Here is an 18,006-nt window from a genome sequence, read left to right as displayed (position 1 = left end):
TACTATTCACTGACTCCAAAGGAAGTCACATATATCCAATCAACAAAATACGTTTTAAGTGCTGAATTATTCATACTTTATTACATTCATCATCAGCAGCCTTGTTAAGACAAGATTTTATAAATGATACTGAGAAGTAAATAATTCTAGATGAAATCTTTCCATATTGTAAAAATTTTTCTATACCCAGGTAATCATTTTATTTACACAACAAGGTATCTCTGAGACACAAGACCTTTAAAGAAGGCTGATTTTAAAAGATGCACTAGATGAGTATACTATAAACTGTAATACCTACTGTATAGTAGGAGTTCAAGCAACATTTACTGAAAAAATTTTTTCTTGTAAATTTTGCATTTTCTATAACATTCATGTCTAATAGTAATTCATGGTCAAGATAATTTAATACTTAAATGATCTGTTGAGCGAAGAGTCCTAACAACACTTAAACTGCTTATCATTTAAGGGATTAGCATGTACCTAAAAGTATTTTTGAAGTGTGACATTGAAATGAGGGAAAACTTTGGTGGTACTAACATCCTGAAAGATTGGAACAGTAATCATATTCCCGTGAGCTGCTTTGCCTTGGATAGTTGGTAGGTGGCAGCAATAGACCAGAAATTATGGTTCATTTAAACTGTGCATTGGAAGGGTTATTTTTAATATTATTTCATTACTTTTGTTCAAAATTAAACACTATAGCTGAAAAGTAAGTAAATGATAAAAATAAACAAGGAGGATATAACTGCTTACAGAATATATGTTACCTAAGCCTTCATGCTATAATCTTCTGACAGCAACTTATTTTTCAAAACTCTAGGCTTAGTTTTATTACCATTCTTAGCTTGTTTTTTTTCTTTTAGATAAAACAAGTCAAATTTATTAGCGTTGTCCACAGTCAGCAATGGTGATCTTCTTGCTGGTCTTGCCATTCCTGGACCCAAAGCGCTCCATGGCCTCCACAGTATCAATGTCCTCTTTCACCTTGCCGAAGACCACATGCTTGCCATCCAACCACTCAGCCTTGGCAGTGCAGATGAAAACTGGGAACCTTTTGTGTTGGGCCCAGCATCTGCCATGGACAAGATGCCAAACCCTGTATGCTTCAGGATGAAATACTCATCATCAAATTTCTCCCTATAGATGGACTTGCCATCCGTGCCATTATGGCATGTGAATTCACCAATCTGACACATAAATCCCGGAATAATTCTGTGAAAGCGGGAACCTTTGTAACCAAATCCTTTCTTCCCAGTGCTCAAGAGCATGGAAATTTTCTGCTGTCTTTGGAACTTTTCTGCAAACAGCTCAAAGGGGATGCGGCCTGTCTTTGGAACTTTGTCTGCAAACAGCTCAAAGGGGATGCGGTCCAAGGGCTCGCTGTGACGGTGATGTCAAACACGAGTGGGTTGACCATGACTGGATGTGAGTGGCTCTGGGGCCACAGTGTCTGCAAGGCCTTAGCTTGTTTTTTCTTACAATCTTTATTTCTTCTCTTTGTAAGAATGAAAAATTTTAATGTCCCTTTATTGAGAGGAGGTGATGGCATATTTGTACTTTCATTCTGTTTAAATTTTGATTTAATATGATTGTGAAGATTTTGCCCCCAGGCATTGCATTGACCAAGCTCCAGTTACAGAAAAAGCAATCCATTCTAGACAGTTCAAACAGAAATTGCTATAACATTTGGGTATTAAATGGGTTATGAAGTTAGTTGTTGGGAGGGCTAATGAAAGAGTCTCTGGGTCAGTGGTTCTCAACCTTAGTTTTGTATCACAGGCATTTGGGTTGCTTTTATGAATATTGATTCTGGAATCCACTGCAGACATATTGAATCAAAACCTTTGGGCATGAATATGTATATAGTTAATAAGCTCCTCTAGTGATTCTAATATGCAACCAGGGTTGAGAAACACTTTGAGATTGATGTTTCAGGGTCCACTCTCACTGCAGAACTGGGCCACCAAGTAAGCTATTGCTTCCTCTGCAGTCAGGACCATGTGTCAAATTGGGAAGCTGCCAGCTTTAAAACTCTGCCTCCCCTGTCACCATCAGGAAGTTTCCATGGTCTGGAAACTGGCACCTCCAGGAAGTTGCCACTCCAGAACCCATCACATTTGCTAGTATTAACATGTTAACTAGTAAAATGATATCCTACACCCTACCTCTTGGTGCCCAAGAAGCTACAGTCACTGTGGCTTCAATTAACAAGGCCACAGAAAAACTAGCTCCTCTATCACTGTGCTTATCACAGAACCAGCAGCAGAGTGCTTCTGCCTTACTCACGCCCTCCCTCCACATGTAGCATGGTACTTCTTTTGGTGGAGTCTCTATCACACAAAGAATCCTAATTGCAAGAATGCCTGGGTGATGTAGCAAGCTAGAAAGAGATTGGAATGGATGTTTTATACCAACCTAGTGGTCCACCAAAGGCATCATGAAATGGTTTTGTATCCCTTACTTATTTTTCAGAGAGCAGTGATTGAGCGGAAAGCCTGTTCCCACCCTTTATGAACCTGTGGACTCCTGGAAGCAATCAAGCTTTTCATTTCACTTTCTTCCTTTTACAGAAGAGGCCTGCCCATTCAAAGTCACTTTGGTTACAATTCGGTTTATTTAGAATGATTTAATTCCATTCTATTTCACTGCTTCCACTTTTGCTGCTATCCCTCGGGTATTCTATAAGTTAATTTCTTAAGGGGATCTAAGAGATTTTTTACAAAACGGTTACCAGTCATTCAATACTTGATTACTCTGCCAGATTAAAAACCCTCTACTTAAGAATAGTCTTTTTATATATTTTACATATATAAAAAATTTATATATATACACACATATATACATTTACATACATATATATATATTTATATAGACACACACACACTCAGAGCAGAGATTTGGCAGGGAAACTTGCACTCCTATAGACTTAGCAAAACTTCCTCTTTAGTATTAGTTGGTGTAATTCAGAAAAACTATTCTTTCTTTCAGTTTTATTGAGCTATAATTGCCATACAGGACTGTATAATTTTAAGGTATACAGCATAGTGACTTGACTTACATATATTGATTACCACAATAAGTTTAGTTAACATTCATCACCTCATATAGTTACAAAGAATAGATGAGTTATATTAAAGACAGGACTCTTGTCACATTTGTCCAGATCTGAGGGTGATTAGTGCTTTTCAAGTGTGTGTGTGTGTGTGTGTGTGTGTGTGTGTGTGTGTGTGTACACTAAGGAGGAATCAGAGGGATGTCTTCCCCAGAGAGTGTTCTTGTTTCTATGGAAAAGGAAATCTGAGACTAGCTGAAGTCTGTGTTTGGCTGTCAGAGGTATTAGAAGAGGAAGGGCCTGTGTTGCCTATGCTTTGTCTGAGTTGTTGTTTGTACCTTTCTCCCCTTCTCTCTCGGTGCTGTAGCTCAGAGCCTGGGAACACTGTTCCAAACACAGCTTTGCCATTTGTTGCCTCTATGATGTGTACAAAATGTAGTATCTGTGAATATTTCCTCTTTATTTAACCTTAACTTTATCCTTGCCTTACTCAAGACTTACAAATGCTAATTTCATGTTTTCTGAAGCACTTGATACTAAGCATAATGATATCGATATTTTCTCATCCTGTTTCCTCACTTCTAGAGTATGGAATATGTTCTCATGCATTTTATATATTCTCTCCTTATGGAAATTATGTTTCTGTAACACATTCTTTTCATTAATTGAGCTATTATTATATGTAATGATCTATTTGTTTGTCTTTAAACCAGTTAAGATCTCCTGTAGCACTTCGAAAGTCATACTACCTTTGCCTAAGCATGACTACTTAGAAGTTCACTAAAAATGTAAATCCTGTGCTCATATACTGAAGTAGTTTTAAAATATTTTAAAACTACCAATGCTGCTCATACACTACAGTGAGAAGTTATTTTGAAATTTCATTACACAAATATATAACTGATATTAAAATGGACTTTTGAAAAGTAAACTTTTTTAGATTTGTGAAATTATGAAGATAGTACAGAGTTCCCATATACTCCACATCCAGTTCCCCATTATTAATATCTTACATTAGTATGATACTTTTGTCATGATGAACCAATATTGCTGCCTTACTATTAACTAAAGTCTACTTTATTCAGATTTCCTCCATTTTTATCTAAAGTCTTTTTTTCTGATCCCGAATTCCATCCAGAACACACATTACACTTGGTCATCATGCCTCATTAGGGCAACTCTCAGATGTTTCTTGGGCTTTCTTTGTTTTTCATGACCATGACAGTTTTGAAGATTATTGGTCACATATTTTATAAAATGAAAATGGTCTCTTTTTAAATTTTATTTTAAAACTTTACATAAAAATTTCAAACATGCACAGAATTGGGGAATATTATAGTGAATCCCTATGTACCTATGACCCAGCTTAATAACTGTCAACAATTTAGTAAATTTACTCTATCTAAACTGTCCCAAGGATTTTAAACCAAGTCCCAAATATCAAGTTATAGCACCCTTATATATTTCAATATATACTCTAACGGATAAGGCTTGTTCAAAAAATTCTATTATTATATGTAACAAAGTTAAAGATAATTCTATAATATTTAATAGTCCACCTGTGTTTAAATTTCTCCAATGGTCTCAAAAATATCTTCTTCAATTTACATATTCAAATCAGAATCCAAACAAGGTTTATACAGTATATACTGAATTCTATTGATTTAAAAAATGAGATTTTTATTTTAAAAAGTGAGACTTGAGACTGAAAACAAAACAGTAAGTACACACAGATTTCAAGATGAGGTGCTAGACTACCAATGTCATGCAAAAGGGATTTTTAAAACCGGTTTTTTAAAAAATCCTCAGGCTCCAGAGGATTTCTTTGGGGAAAGTTATTGGAAATTTGTGGCTTTTCCCTCTCCATTCCTCTGCCACCATGGGAGAGTGAAACCAGGTGTTTCTCCATGCCACAAGCCTAGTAAGAAGGTCTTTAAAAGAACCACTTTGAGAACTTGGCATTTACTCCTTGGAGCTAGAAGAGACTGGTATTTGACCCATACCTGTGGAAAGTGAAGAGGAAAGGCTGTGACTGGAGATACCTGAATAATATCTGCCAATTCATTGCCAACTGCGACTTCTATCAGTGGTAGGGCAGAGATATGAGCCTCCACAATTAGATGTGACGGGAGGGTGAGATCTGGTCCAGTGATTATTTTAAAAGGTATCCCATTCAGGTAGGTTTCTTGCTGAATGCCGCTAGTCTCTCTCAGCAGAAAGAGGGAGGAGGTGTAGCATTCTAGACAGAAACTGGGATGGGGGTGTGAGTAAAGACATTGTCTATCAAGGGAGCAGCAGTCAGGAAAACCTGGTAGCGAAAAGCTTTGAGCCTCCCACTCCCCAAAGAATCCTGTAAAAGAACTAATCAGCTTTGAATACTTGCCAACCCTAGAGAGCCCAAACTGGATTCCAAAATTACCTGTTCCTTCCAATTCACACCCAGGAGGGGAAACTAAGGCAAGGGGAGGAATCAATCATGCCCTCTCCCAAACCTAGTCTAAACAGTATCAAGCAGGGAGAGGGAATAAGCTTTAATGTTAAATGTACTTCTGAGTTTTGAATAATGAATTAGATTATGATAAAGAAAAATTGGTTCAAACCTGGGACAGAATCTCCTGGGAAGAAATATGCTTTCCTGATAAAATGCTTAAGCAATTTTTTGACAAATTATAATAAGATTAAAGCCTCTTCTGGGTAGCTTACTTCCTCAGCTGACTAACAGTCTTTTGTCCAATGATCTTGGATCCAGTTTGGTAATAATTATATTGAGAGAGGAGAAGAGGCATCTGAAAAAATGCAAAGGAAAGGCCTTGCAGAAATGACCGACTCAGCCAATTAACGTCCACTCCAGACTGTCTTCTCCCTGGCTCCAGGACGCTCCAGCTAACATGTTTTCCCATAGCTACCTCCCCCGCCTCAAGAACTCTCCAGCTCACATCTGTGGATTCATAGCTTGCTATTCAGTTAATGTTCTTCCTTATCTCTGTAGCTGTGTAGGAATAACAAGACTGTGTAAAACTGCTTGATATGTTACAATTAGAACTCAGTCTTTGGATAGGAATCCGCTGAGCCAGTGCCAGCATCAATAAGTGCTACTTTCTGCTTATAGCCTCAGTATCCCAGTCTGAGAATCCTGTAACAGTGTTGATAATACCAAGGTCAAGGGTTCTGCAGAGCAAAATGACCTGTAAATAGATAAGACCAGTGGTCCGAAAATTCCTCCCCCCTTGCAATCCCCAACCCGAAGCTCCCTCTCCCCATTCTGAGTCACGAAGCGCATGTAGAACCCAAAGGAATCACACACCCCTTGTATGGACACTCGCAGAGGTATTTAAGCTAAATCTAACCAAGGGGAGCTCTTGCATGGTGTTGTTGACCCCATGCGCTCCGCCGGCCAATGAATTCTCCTTCCTCTAACAAAGTTGTCTGAGCGTCTAATTTCCTCTCTCAGGTGTCGCTTCCTGCAATAATATAATCATTTCTTTACCTATAAAGTATTCCTTCCATGAGAGAATCATTGAATTGGTTTAGGCCTCTTTAATAGTGCAAATAAACAATATGAGTCCTCCTTGTTCAACATAATGGTTACAAAAATATTTCAGGGGTAGAAATATGTTGATGGATAGGGTAATTTTGGTTGTTTCTGAAATCGATTATATGGTAATATCAAATTTCTGAGAAATCACTTTAGGAATCATTCTCTTTGTAGTGACATATTAGAGATTTACAGGTAGATACCTCTTCGGTTCAACATCATTTGGACACAGAGACTGTATTGTCTGTATCTATTTCACAGATTCTGGGGCCTGGTCATTTTTCACACCCATATAATATAGGCAAGATTTTCCTCTCCTAAGTATTACCTTAAACATGATCCTATATCACACACAAAGGGTTCAAGGAAGGGAATGATTTAACTAAGTTTTAATTTCAACCAGTAGTAGCAACACAGAGCCTAGTTATCCCAAAGCTGTTGCTCAGGTTAACAAAATGAAAATGTTCTCATCTAATTTAATCACGTATAGTATGTAAAGACCTTCCTTACATTTTGGCATCAGAAGCCAAATAATCATACACTCATACAGTGTCCATAGTGGTATACTTAAATTAATACAGCCCTTTGCAAGACAATTTGGCAATATATATCCAGAACGATTCATGCTTATACCCTTTGATTTGGTATTTTAACTTCTATTCCAAATAATTAAAAAAATATGGGAAGGAAGCTACATGCACAAATATTTCCTTCACAACATTTTTTATGGTAGTGAAAAATTAGAACCAACCTGAATATATAACAACAGGGACTTGGTAGGTAAATTTACGGTTATACTCACTAAATAGATTATTATGAAATTACTCAAACATTCATTGGAAAGACTAAAACATTGGAAAAGAATAAAAATTAAATTTATACTATGATTTTAACTATTTAAAAAATATATGAAAAGTATACAAAAATGACAAAGCTCATGTCAAGATTATGAATGATTTTTTTCTATTTTCAAAAATTTCTCTAATTAGGTATAGATATTTCTCAATTCAAATTAGCTTAAATATTAGCAACATTTGCTTAGAATGTCTTAAAGTCTTAAAATCACATATTATTGGCAATCCATGCTAAAATGGTATATAAAAATTTGTTTGCTAATGTTCTACTATTGGCAGACATAGTCAATTTTTCAGCTAAGCAAATGTCAATTGTTGCTACAGCACTTCTAAAATTACAATAAAACTACACAATAACTGGCAAGGAGCACTCAGATAAATGTGGAGAAAAATCAAAGATTGATTAAGAAAAAGAAAAATGTCTTTCCAGTCAGTGACAGGATCAGTGATAGTGACAGGACCTCAACCCAGTTTTAGATCTTTCTTCTTGGAAGGCACAAGACTAGTAGGGAAGACACTAAATAATTAAGATGAAATCTGGGAAATACTTGCAAAGGCAACTAACTGAACAAGATTTTGAGAGTAGGAGGAGGTATTCCAAATAAAGTAGATTCAAGAGCAAAGATTTTTTTTTTTTTTTTAAAGGTCAGAGTGTGTTCAGAGAGTAGAATAATCCAGTGTCTCGACTACAGGTTACCTATAACTGATAGGATGGGGATAAACAGGTAATATTAGGTTAGTGGAGGCTGAAGACTTTCAGCTTTATTTGGAATGCAGTGTAGAGACTGAAGATATGTCATTGAAAAGAATAGCATAAGATGTATGTCGATTCTAGAGTCTGCATGAAATAAACTGAAAGGAAGATGAAAGGGAGATGAGAGGAAGATGCAAACTGTGAGGTCTCTGTAATAAACCAGGATACTCATTACATGAAATTATCTAAATAGGACTTTCATAATATATTTTACTTTAAAATGATTTAACCACATTCTAACCGAGTTCTAGATGATTTTTGGTGTTCCCTAATGGAATTGGCACCTAGTACTGAATCAGATTGCAGAGGATTATTTTAACTCTATGGCCAGATGCAGAGACATATGTCAAGGTATTGAAGCCAACAAATAAGTTGCAAAATGCATATTATCACAAGTAAAAGGATTTTGAATTCTAGGGGGCAGCAGATTATCAATAGCTGTATCCAGATTCTTTAGGGTGATGGGTCGCCTTAAGAATATTAGCTTACCAGGAAGTAAAATTTTGTAAGCATAAACTGCTTTACCCTTCTAGGCAATTGAGATGTTGCTGAATAATCAAAACCATAAAAAAACTGTATGAGTGAACAGCAGATAACTTATTTTTTTGTTGTTTCTACTAACGGTTTAGGTTTTAAAGTTTCTTGACCCAGAATATAACACAACCCATTTAGAATATGGATTCAAGCCTTTATGACTCAATAGAGATGAAAAGGATGCCAACGTCACCTTAAGAATTGGTGCAAAATCGCCTGATATATTTGGCAGTCGCCTAAACATTTAATAAGAATTCACTAACCAAATACTCTAACCACCAAGCTAGCAGGTCTTTCATCTCAGAAGCTATCATTTTAGGGTATCGAACTAGTGATATGTGGGCACAGCCTCCGGCTTGTATTGACAAACTTTCAGAAATGAGCAGTAAATCGTAGGGAGCGCGCGGCGGACGCATCCCCGCCGGAGGCCAGTCCGGCCCCACCGGAAGCGGGGCAGGGAACGCAGGCCCGGGCGCCAGCGGCCTCTTCTCCCGGTCGTGCGGGGCCGTCCTCGCTCCCACGCCTCGCAGTCTCATTTGCCGTCTCCCGACGCGTGACCCCGGCACGCCGGCGTCCGGGACCGAAGACAAGCGCGGGGGGCGCCACACTGTCCCATGTGCCCCTTCCCTCTCGCGGCCGCCGCAGTCGCTGCGCCCCGAGCCCCGCTCCGGCTTCTCGGCAGAGGACTCGCTGCCGCCATGTCTACCGCAGGGCTCAAGTCCGTGGACTACGAGGTGTTCGGGAGAGTGCAGGGTAGGGGACCCCGCTACGACAGGAGACCAAAGCGGCGTTAGGGGTGGAAGGGGAGGAGGCTGAGACCAGGGCTCCCCTCCCCTTGTGGCCGGGACTTCCGCTGGGCCGTGACACAGCAGCCGCGGCGGGAACGAGGGCAAACGCGCAGGCGCCGGGGAGCTGGGATGGGCGGGGGGAGGAGCGGCGGACCGGGAAAGGGAAGGGAGGGGCTACCGCGGGAGACAGGAAGGACCTCCGGCCCCCTGCCGTGGGGGAGAAACGAACTTGGGCAAGAAAATAAGAGAGGACCCTTGAACTAGTGATCCCGTTACTTGCCACTGAAACCACTGGCCTTGACATAAATTTCAGAGAGGACATGTAGGGGATGATCGAGGGTTCACTTTGTTGGAGATTATACCCTTTTCCCCCGTGTAGCTCTTAAAAGAATTATTGTTATCTAATTTTTATTTCATCATAAGTTTAAATAGTTGCAAAGGATGTAATGTTTGGCTTATTGTAACTTGTTATTTTTAAATTAATGTTAAATCACTGGAATTTATCCAAGGGAATAGGAATATGGTAGTGATTTAATATTTACCATAATTCATTTTTAATAGTGGGAAATTTTACATCATACCTTTTCCTTTTGAATTTGATATCCATTCCACGACCTCCACAATTTTATCCTGTTGTTACACTTGAGAGTTTCTTATTGATCGTCTATCAAACTTTTCTGCAATATGTATGTGCAGTATATGTGTGTGCGTATATATATATACACATATACTTATAAGTGTATATATATACACTTATATGTGTATATATATATACACATATAAATATATTTTCTTAATTTTCTTTGACCATAAAGTTCTATTGGTCTTTTTTCTTCTGACTTACTATTGCAATTATTAGAACAATTGATGAAAATAATATAAATACATTTAAAAGTATGATAAATATTTAATTAAAAAGGTAAATTTGTATTGGAAATCTATTAAATAAGGAGAAATATTGATTAAAGGAAGGGTTCAATTATCTTTTTATTTTGGGACTTTAGAGGTTTTTACACTTTTGGGGCAAGATGCCAGGGTAAGATTAAGGTGGGTGAGAGTATGCCTTTTGTAAAAAGAGGACCCTTTCTTTCGAGGAGTGATTGTGTAAAGGAAGATAGGACAGGAGAAACAGCAGGCACAGATGCCTTCTTACTCAGTTTTAGAAAAGAATACATATGGAAGTTGAGGATCTGATTGATTTCCTTAAAATCCATGGCTTTGTACCTTGTAGAAAATCTTTGGGTACATCTAGGGGTATGGTACTCTGGATTGAAAAGTGCCACAATAAGTCACTGAAACACATTTCATAAAATATTAACATGGTGGCAAAGATCACCTTACAAAATATTTGGTCTGCTGGACAAAAGTGGCAGTAGTTAAGGCGTGTGCATGTGTGTGTATGTGTGTGTGTGTGTACATCTGTGACATTTACTGGGTATGTTCCATGTGCCAAGCATCTTACTATTATTTACTTAATCTTTATCACAATTTTGTGAAATATATATCTTATTCTTGTCTTAACAATAAGAAAACAGGTACAGAGAGGTTCAGTAGGTTTGGATAAGCCCGAAGTTGGCAAGTGGGATTTAATTCTGCATCTAACTCTAAAACCTGTATGTTCCCATTGTTCGATGTTTTCTGTTAATATATAATGTATTACTATTGATTTTAACTGTATAATTGCACATTTTGTGCATATAATGGTCACCTGGTAGATGAAGATCAATTTTGGGCAACAGCACAAATATAGCAAAGATAAAAGTACTATCCCAAAACAGTGGGGGTTAAAAAATGAGCTTTAGGGCAATAAGTCCTATAGTTTGCAGAATGTTAAATGGAAGAGAGTACTTATATACTATTAATTTATCAAGGCATAGTTTGCGAGACAAATTCACAATCACGTATATGCAGAAATACACATCAACATTTGCTGAGAACTTAGGATGTGCCAAGCTCTGTACTCAATATTTTACATGCATTGTCTTATTTAATCCTCTACCCTGTAACCTCAACCATTTCCTCATTTAACAGATGGGGAAATTGAGGCATAGAGAAGAACTTTCCCAGGTTACATAGTGAGTTAAGTGGTGGTGCTGAGATTTGAACCTTGGCAGTCTGATACCAGAGCCCTTGCTCTTGATCACTATAACCTATTAATTCTCCTCTCAATACCCTTTCCACCTTTATTTTGTCTTCTTCCTAACTTAAGCACCAAATACATATATACGCTGATGTAGTACATTTAGTCCCAGCCATTTGGACTATTCCTCAGATGACCCTGAGGACGTTTTTATGGTTCTTTTGGCTCCAAGGAAGTTTGACCTGGTCAGTAAGCAGTCAGCACACTCAAAAGCTACAGCCCCTGACTCACTCTCTGTCACTTGTTCACACTGTCTGTCACTATTTCTATATATCAGTCTGTATCTCTGTGTCTTACAGTTTTCTCATGGATTATCTAAAATAAATACAAACTGTTAGACTTTTATGCAATTCATAATGATTATGATGAAATAATTGATGATAAATAATACAAAATAAAAAATTTAATTTTAAAACTATAAAATGGACAGTAATTAAAGGGAACATTGTAAAATTAACATTGTAAACTTTTCATTTAAAAGTATAGAGTAATAAAATCTTAATATAAACTGCCTTGTTAGAAATAATGGCTATGACAGTAAATTTACAGTGGAGGAAGCTATCATTGACAATATTTAATATGGACAAAATATAAAGTGATAAAATTACCATAAAAACAATAAAATGGAAAATATTCCCAATGAAAATGGTTTCAATGACATAGAAATGAACATGGTAAAAATGAAAAATGATTTAACTATCCTGTCCTGGAAAACTGATCACTGAATTAAATTGGCTTCATGAAGTTTATGACAATATTTTCCCATCAAAAACAAGATGTGTTGTTATATTTCCATTTAGATTGTTTGAGTTTAAAACATCCTTGGTAACAAAATGACAATCCATATGTTTTAAGGGTCAAATATATCGTGCTTTGTTCTCGAATACATACACTCTAATTTACAAACAAATTGTATTCCAAGAATTAGTTTTAAGTTGGTCGCTTGAAATTCAGGAAAATACATTTATAGAAATGATATTACAAATAGTAAATTTGCTTCTCAGGTCCATCTGCAAAGTCCTTGGCATACTGCTGCTTTCCATTGCTGCTTCTCTTCCTCTACTTTTTAAAAATATTTTTTGTTTGTTTTAGAATAGTTTTAGATTTATAGAAAAGTTGGAAAGATAATATAGAGTTCCTGTATACCCTACATACAGTTTCCCCAATTGTTAACATCTTATATTAGTATGAAACATTTGCCATATATTTCTCATGACTGGTGAGCCATTATGGATACATTTTTATTAACTAAAGTCTATACTTTATTCAAATTTCCTTAGTTTTTACCTAAAGTTCTTTTCCAGACTTCTTCCAGGACATCATTTTACATTTAGTCATTTTGTCCCTTTAGGCTTCTTTAGGCTGTGATGGTTCTCAGACTTATCTTGTTTTCCATGACCTTGGCAGTTTTGAGGAGTACTTTGAGGTTACTTACTTTTTAGAATGCTCCCCAATTGGGATTTGTCTGATATTTTTGTCATGCTAAGACTGAGGTTATGGGTTATTGAGAGGAAGACCACAGAGGTAAAATGCCACTCTCATCACACTATACCAAGGGTATGCACTATCAGTACGACTTAGCACTGTTGATGTGAACCTTGAGCACCTAGCTGAGATCTAGTTTGTCAGCTTTCTCCACCGTTGAGTTACTTTTTTTATTCCTCTCCCTTTCAGTCTCTACTTTTTAGTCTCCACATTCTCTAAGCTCCATATGTGTTTTTCCCACCAACTTCTGGTGCACTGGGGGCTTTGGGATGAGGGATACAGAAGAGAGGGACTGACCTTCTGTGTTTTTAGAGCGTTTGTAACCGTGGCATGGCTTATAATGTTCCTATAACTATTTTATTACAGTTACATCTAGAATAATATAATCTAAAAGTTTGATTGATTAAGTTGTGTGTAGATTCTTTGATGCTTTACCAGCTCACAGATGAATACTGATGATACCTATGGAAATGGATTGTGGCAATCTGTTGGGATCTGTGCTCGGGAAATTCAGCAGCTTGTTTTTGACAGTATTAATTTAGTTTTAGAATAGGAGTAGCGTATTGGACTACCAAAATAAATAGCAATTTTTTAAAAGATTGTTTCTAATGAAATTGGGATGAATCATTAAATAGCTTTGTCAGACACCACATAATTTAGGTGTAAACATTTTTCCTTATGTAGACAGCTAAATGGAAAAGTTGTTTCAGAGGTTGAATATTTTAGTACATTACAGTCCAGAAACATAAATATGGCTAACTCTAATTCCTTTTCTCACCTTGGTTCCTATAGCATTTCATTTATAGTTCTGTTCTACTTCTTGTTTTTACTTCTCTTTAATCCATTCTGTTTTCCAATGGAGTTATTTGTATCCTCATATAGGTGTCTGCCATTAGACAATAAGGACAGCATTTTGAAGGTCAAGCTGGTGGCTTGTTTTTATATCCCCTACAAGCTGTACTTCTGGTGGAGACTTCTAAAGTGTCTCAAATTAAATCGAAGTGCTTGGGGTAGTTGGGTTGGAGAAGAAACAGTAGTGCAATGGCTGTTTCAACTATTAAAAAGATGCCACGGTGTGTGGCCCCAGGGACAGACCCTGGATCGATGGAGAAAGGTTAAAGTGAGGCAGAATTTTATTCCATATAAAGAAGACCTTCTTTACAATGAAAGATGTTTAAAATCATCAAGGGCTGCTTTGTAAGGTGGCAACTAGATGCCTTACTGCATTCAAAATTGACATGCAGTCAGAACCCAGAATGAAGGGGTACTTTACAATAGAAAAATTTGATTTCACATGAAAGGATGCTGATGTTTAAAATTCATCGAGTTCTTTAAATGTCAGTATTTCTTTGTAGACATAAACTATGATTTGCTTTGCACGTATTCACCTCAGAGTTTCTCACTGACACCTTTCCACAAAGTGAGGTACAGTTGCAGCTGATTAACTCCAGCATATTGTGCTTGAGTTTTTCATAACTGAAGGGGCTGATGTGTGTCCCAGTTCCCAGAGCAACGTGTCTGTAAAAAACCTGCATGTCATGTCAGCTTCCCTTCTCTTTAACAAGTGAGGTGGAAGCAATGTGGAGAGGCCACAAAAGCCCAGAGAAGCATCTTCTCCAAGACAGGCCTTGCCCCGTGAGTGCTCTGTTCCATCCAGTGCCAATAAACTGCAGAAATTCTGCCTCCACGTTCACTTTTTCCTTTTTTTCTATATGTACCTCCCTCTGTTGCAAAGTATGCTTCAAACTAGGGATCAGGACTCTCAGAAAGATTCTGAGAACATTCCAAGTGGATTATGGAGCTTCGAAGGGTTAATTCCCACATGGTTCATTGCTTCACAAAGTTAATGGGCTGGAGGTCCTGACACCTCTTGATGCACATTCCTTCTAAGGCTTTAAAATAGGTTTTATGGTTGAGGGTCTGAATAAATAACACCCCCCTTCATTGTGTGAGTTATTGATTGACAAGTAAGACAAAGAGTAAAGCAGAGTCTTGGGGATTTGTTGTGTATCTTCAGATAAGTGGACTTTATAATAATCTGTATTGCAGAATGAAACATACCCAGCCAGGCACAGGCAGGCCTCCCCCACTGGCAGAGTAGAAGGTATAATCCCTGAGGTAACTCCCTCCCAGGAGAAGGAGGAAGAGGAAGCAGTCAGGCTATGTACCTTTTTCTCCCTCCACACTAACGCGTTAGATAAGTCCCTGCATATTTCTGAGGAGTCAGGATCAGGTAGAGAGTGTAGAGAGTGGCCAGGGGTGTCCTGCTAATGGATATTCCTCCTCAAAGAAGGAACTATCACAAGAGCAAAGAAGCTTTCCTCCAGAAATAAGTTGTAAAATCTAGAGGGAGCTCAACTATTCAGTTCTGGATGCAGTGCTTCAAGATGATCTTTGCTGCAGAATTTTTTGGTGTGGAGTGATAGGAAAAGTCAGGGAGGTTATATGGTGCCTTGTTTTACAGCTAGAGGTGGGAAGGATTACATCAGCCCAGTCCTTGGCTGAGGCTTGGGGGTGGGGGTGGAGGGGAGCGCTGACTTAGCCAGGGGTTTTCCCCTTGTACCCTCCCTCTTCCTGATTGTAGGGTAAATATAATGACTGGAGCTACAGCGGACTCCTTGAGGGAAAGGCCAAGGAAATCACAGAGGCCTTGGCCCTGACTTCCCTGAGGGATAGGGGACATGGGATAAAGGGAATGACTGCTAAAGGGAAAAGTAAGGGAGGGATTCCTTTTGGGGTGATGGAAATGTTCTGGAATTAGATAGTGGTGCTGGTTGCAAAATGTCGTGAATATTCTAAAAAAAATCTCTGTGTATTTAGTATACTTTGAACATTTGAAAAGGGCGAATGTAATGTTATGTGAACTATATCTCAATTTTTAAAAAATGTCATCCCCCTAACCCCCAACAAAAAAAAAAAAAAAAAAGGAAGGAAAGCTTAAAATCTCTCAGGTGCTGCTGGTGCTGCTGGTCCATGGATCACTCTTCGATGTTTCCACTTTCTGTTTACTTCAGTCGCATGCACTTTCTTTTCATAATGCCAACATCATAAAGGGCCGTTCACTGCTGAGAAACTCAGAGGGGAATGTGGACAGAGCAGCCTTGACCAAAACCTTCAACTCGGTTAGCGTCTTGTGAGATCTCCTCGCTCTTAGGATAAAACGACTGCACATTTCTGCACAGTTCTGCCTGTTTTCTGTTATGTTGTCTGTCTTCTACATGGTCTGGTTTAACTGAAGTTTCTCACTTTTCTGCCAATTCCTTTTTTTAATCTACTAGCTAATGTCTTTCCCTCTATATAAGAGATTGCCTTTTCGATTTCCCTTCAGATCGATACCTCCCACTCATCATTCCTCCACACAGTATATATATCTTTTAAAATCTTTTTATAGCCCCACAAAAATTCCATTTGTGATATTATCCTGTCTATATTGCTTAAATACTCTTTTTCTTCATGTTCATTTGGTACCTCAATACACTATGATCAGGGAACAAGTGATATCTCTTATTATTATAAATCCACTTATAAAATTACATAAAATTGCCCAAGTCACTGATTCTTTCTTCTGTATTTTCTTAACCAGGCTTAATTGCTGTATGCAGAAGCAATATCTTTTGACCTCTCTGGAGATTGGTTTGATCTATCCCGTGTTATTTTTCAAGGTTTTTTAATTTTTAAAAATTAAGGTATCATTTTAATTCAGTAACATTTACCCTTTTAGTGTACAGTTCAGTGAATTTTGAAATCCACATACAGTCATGTAACCACCACTATAGCTGACATGTAGAACAGTCTCATTATCCCATATTCCCATGTGCCCCTCTGCAGCACTTCTCTCTGCCTGCACCCGGCCTTTGGCAACCCCTGATTAGTTTCCTGTCCCTGGAGTTTTGCCTGTTCCAGAATGTGGCAGTAAAATTACAACAAATATTTTATTTAAACTTAGATTTAGCCCTTGTACTTGAAGAAGAAATTCTAAGAGCTGAGGATAGGTAAATTTTATGTCAAATATACTCAGCTGTCCTTGTAATAGGCATTTTGTTTTATTTAGCATTGTAAAGTAGAATAAATATACAGTTTGGCATTTCATTATACTTTGAACGAAATATTCAGATGAAACGAAATGAAATATTTAGATTATTTTTTTCTCCAAAAGCAATCTTCCTTTTCTGTTTTTATTTTAAAAGAAAATAATTTTTAAAAACACCTTTTGAACACATTCAGATATTAAAAGTTTTGTTAGTTTCATTTAGTTACTATTTAACAAAATAGATGAAAGTTAAGTTAGGATGTTTATAATATTTTTAAAGGTAGACAAGCTGACATTTCTTTTCATCTTTTATACAGGTGTCTGCTTCAGAATGGTAAGTCAATACAATATGTTCATTATATTTTTTTGCCACCACCCCCTACCCCCACCCCAACCATGTTTGTTTCTAATCACAAAGATAGAACAGTTTCCTACTTAGTGCTAGTCTGCTGCTTGCTTCCTGTCCTTGACAGCAAATGTAGACATATTTGTATTCCTTCACATACAAATTACTGGTGAGATTTTTATTAAAGCTATCTTTAAAAGGTAGTGTATTAAAAACATTACAGCCTTCTTAGCTTTTAGTTAATGTTTTCTATGAATTTCAAAACTACCTCTTTTTCAGTGATCAAATTAAACATTTTGATCAGGTATATTAAATACAAAGTATGAGATTTTCCACTTGTTTTAAATGGAAGAAACCCTCTAGGCAAGGGTATAAAAATCTCGAATTGCAAAACAAAAAAGCTCATGTTGCATACCGTCATGTTCCCCAGGTTTTCAGAAGTTGCCTTTAAATTTGTATTTTATGAATATACTCATTTCCTAAAAATT

At 37.4% G+C, this 18,006-nt stretch overlaps 1 protein-coding gene and 1 pseudogene across 1 annotated transcript in view; one reads left to right on the top strand and one right to left on the bottom strand.

The window, feature by feature from the left end:
* Window positions 1-861: 861 nt before the first annotated feature.
* Window positions 862-1,417, bottom strand: LOC102889396 (annotated as a pseudogene).
* Window positions 1,418-8,916: 7,499 nt separating this feature from the next.
* Window positions 8,917-18,006, top strand: part of ACYP2 (acylphosphatase 2) — a 114,757-nt gene continuing 105,667 nt past the window's right edge. Inside the window, exons 1-2 of the mRNA XM_006909598.3 lie at window positions 8,917-9,482; window positions 17,490-17,506. Coding sequence (XP_006909660.1) covers window positions 9,344-9,482; window positions 17,490-17,506 — 156 coding nt within the window. The 5' untranslated portion in view covers window positions 8,917-9,343. The remainder of the gene's footprint in view (window positions 9,483-17,489; window positions 17,507-18,006) is intronic.

The sequence above is a fragment of the Pteropus alecto genome, unplaced genomic scaffold (genome assembly GCF_000325575.1).
Source record: "Pteropus alecto unplaced genomic scaffold, ASM32557v1 scaffold131, whole genome shotgun sequence".
Lineage (NCBI taxonomy): Eukaryota > Metazoa > Chordata > Mammalia > Chiroptera > Pteropodidae > Pteropus > Pteropus alecto.
Note: the sequence above shows the minus strand (reverse complement) of the source record. Positions and strands in the feature narration are given on the sequence as shown.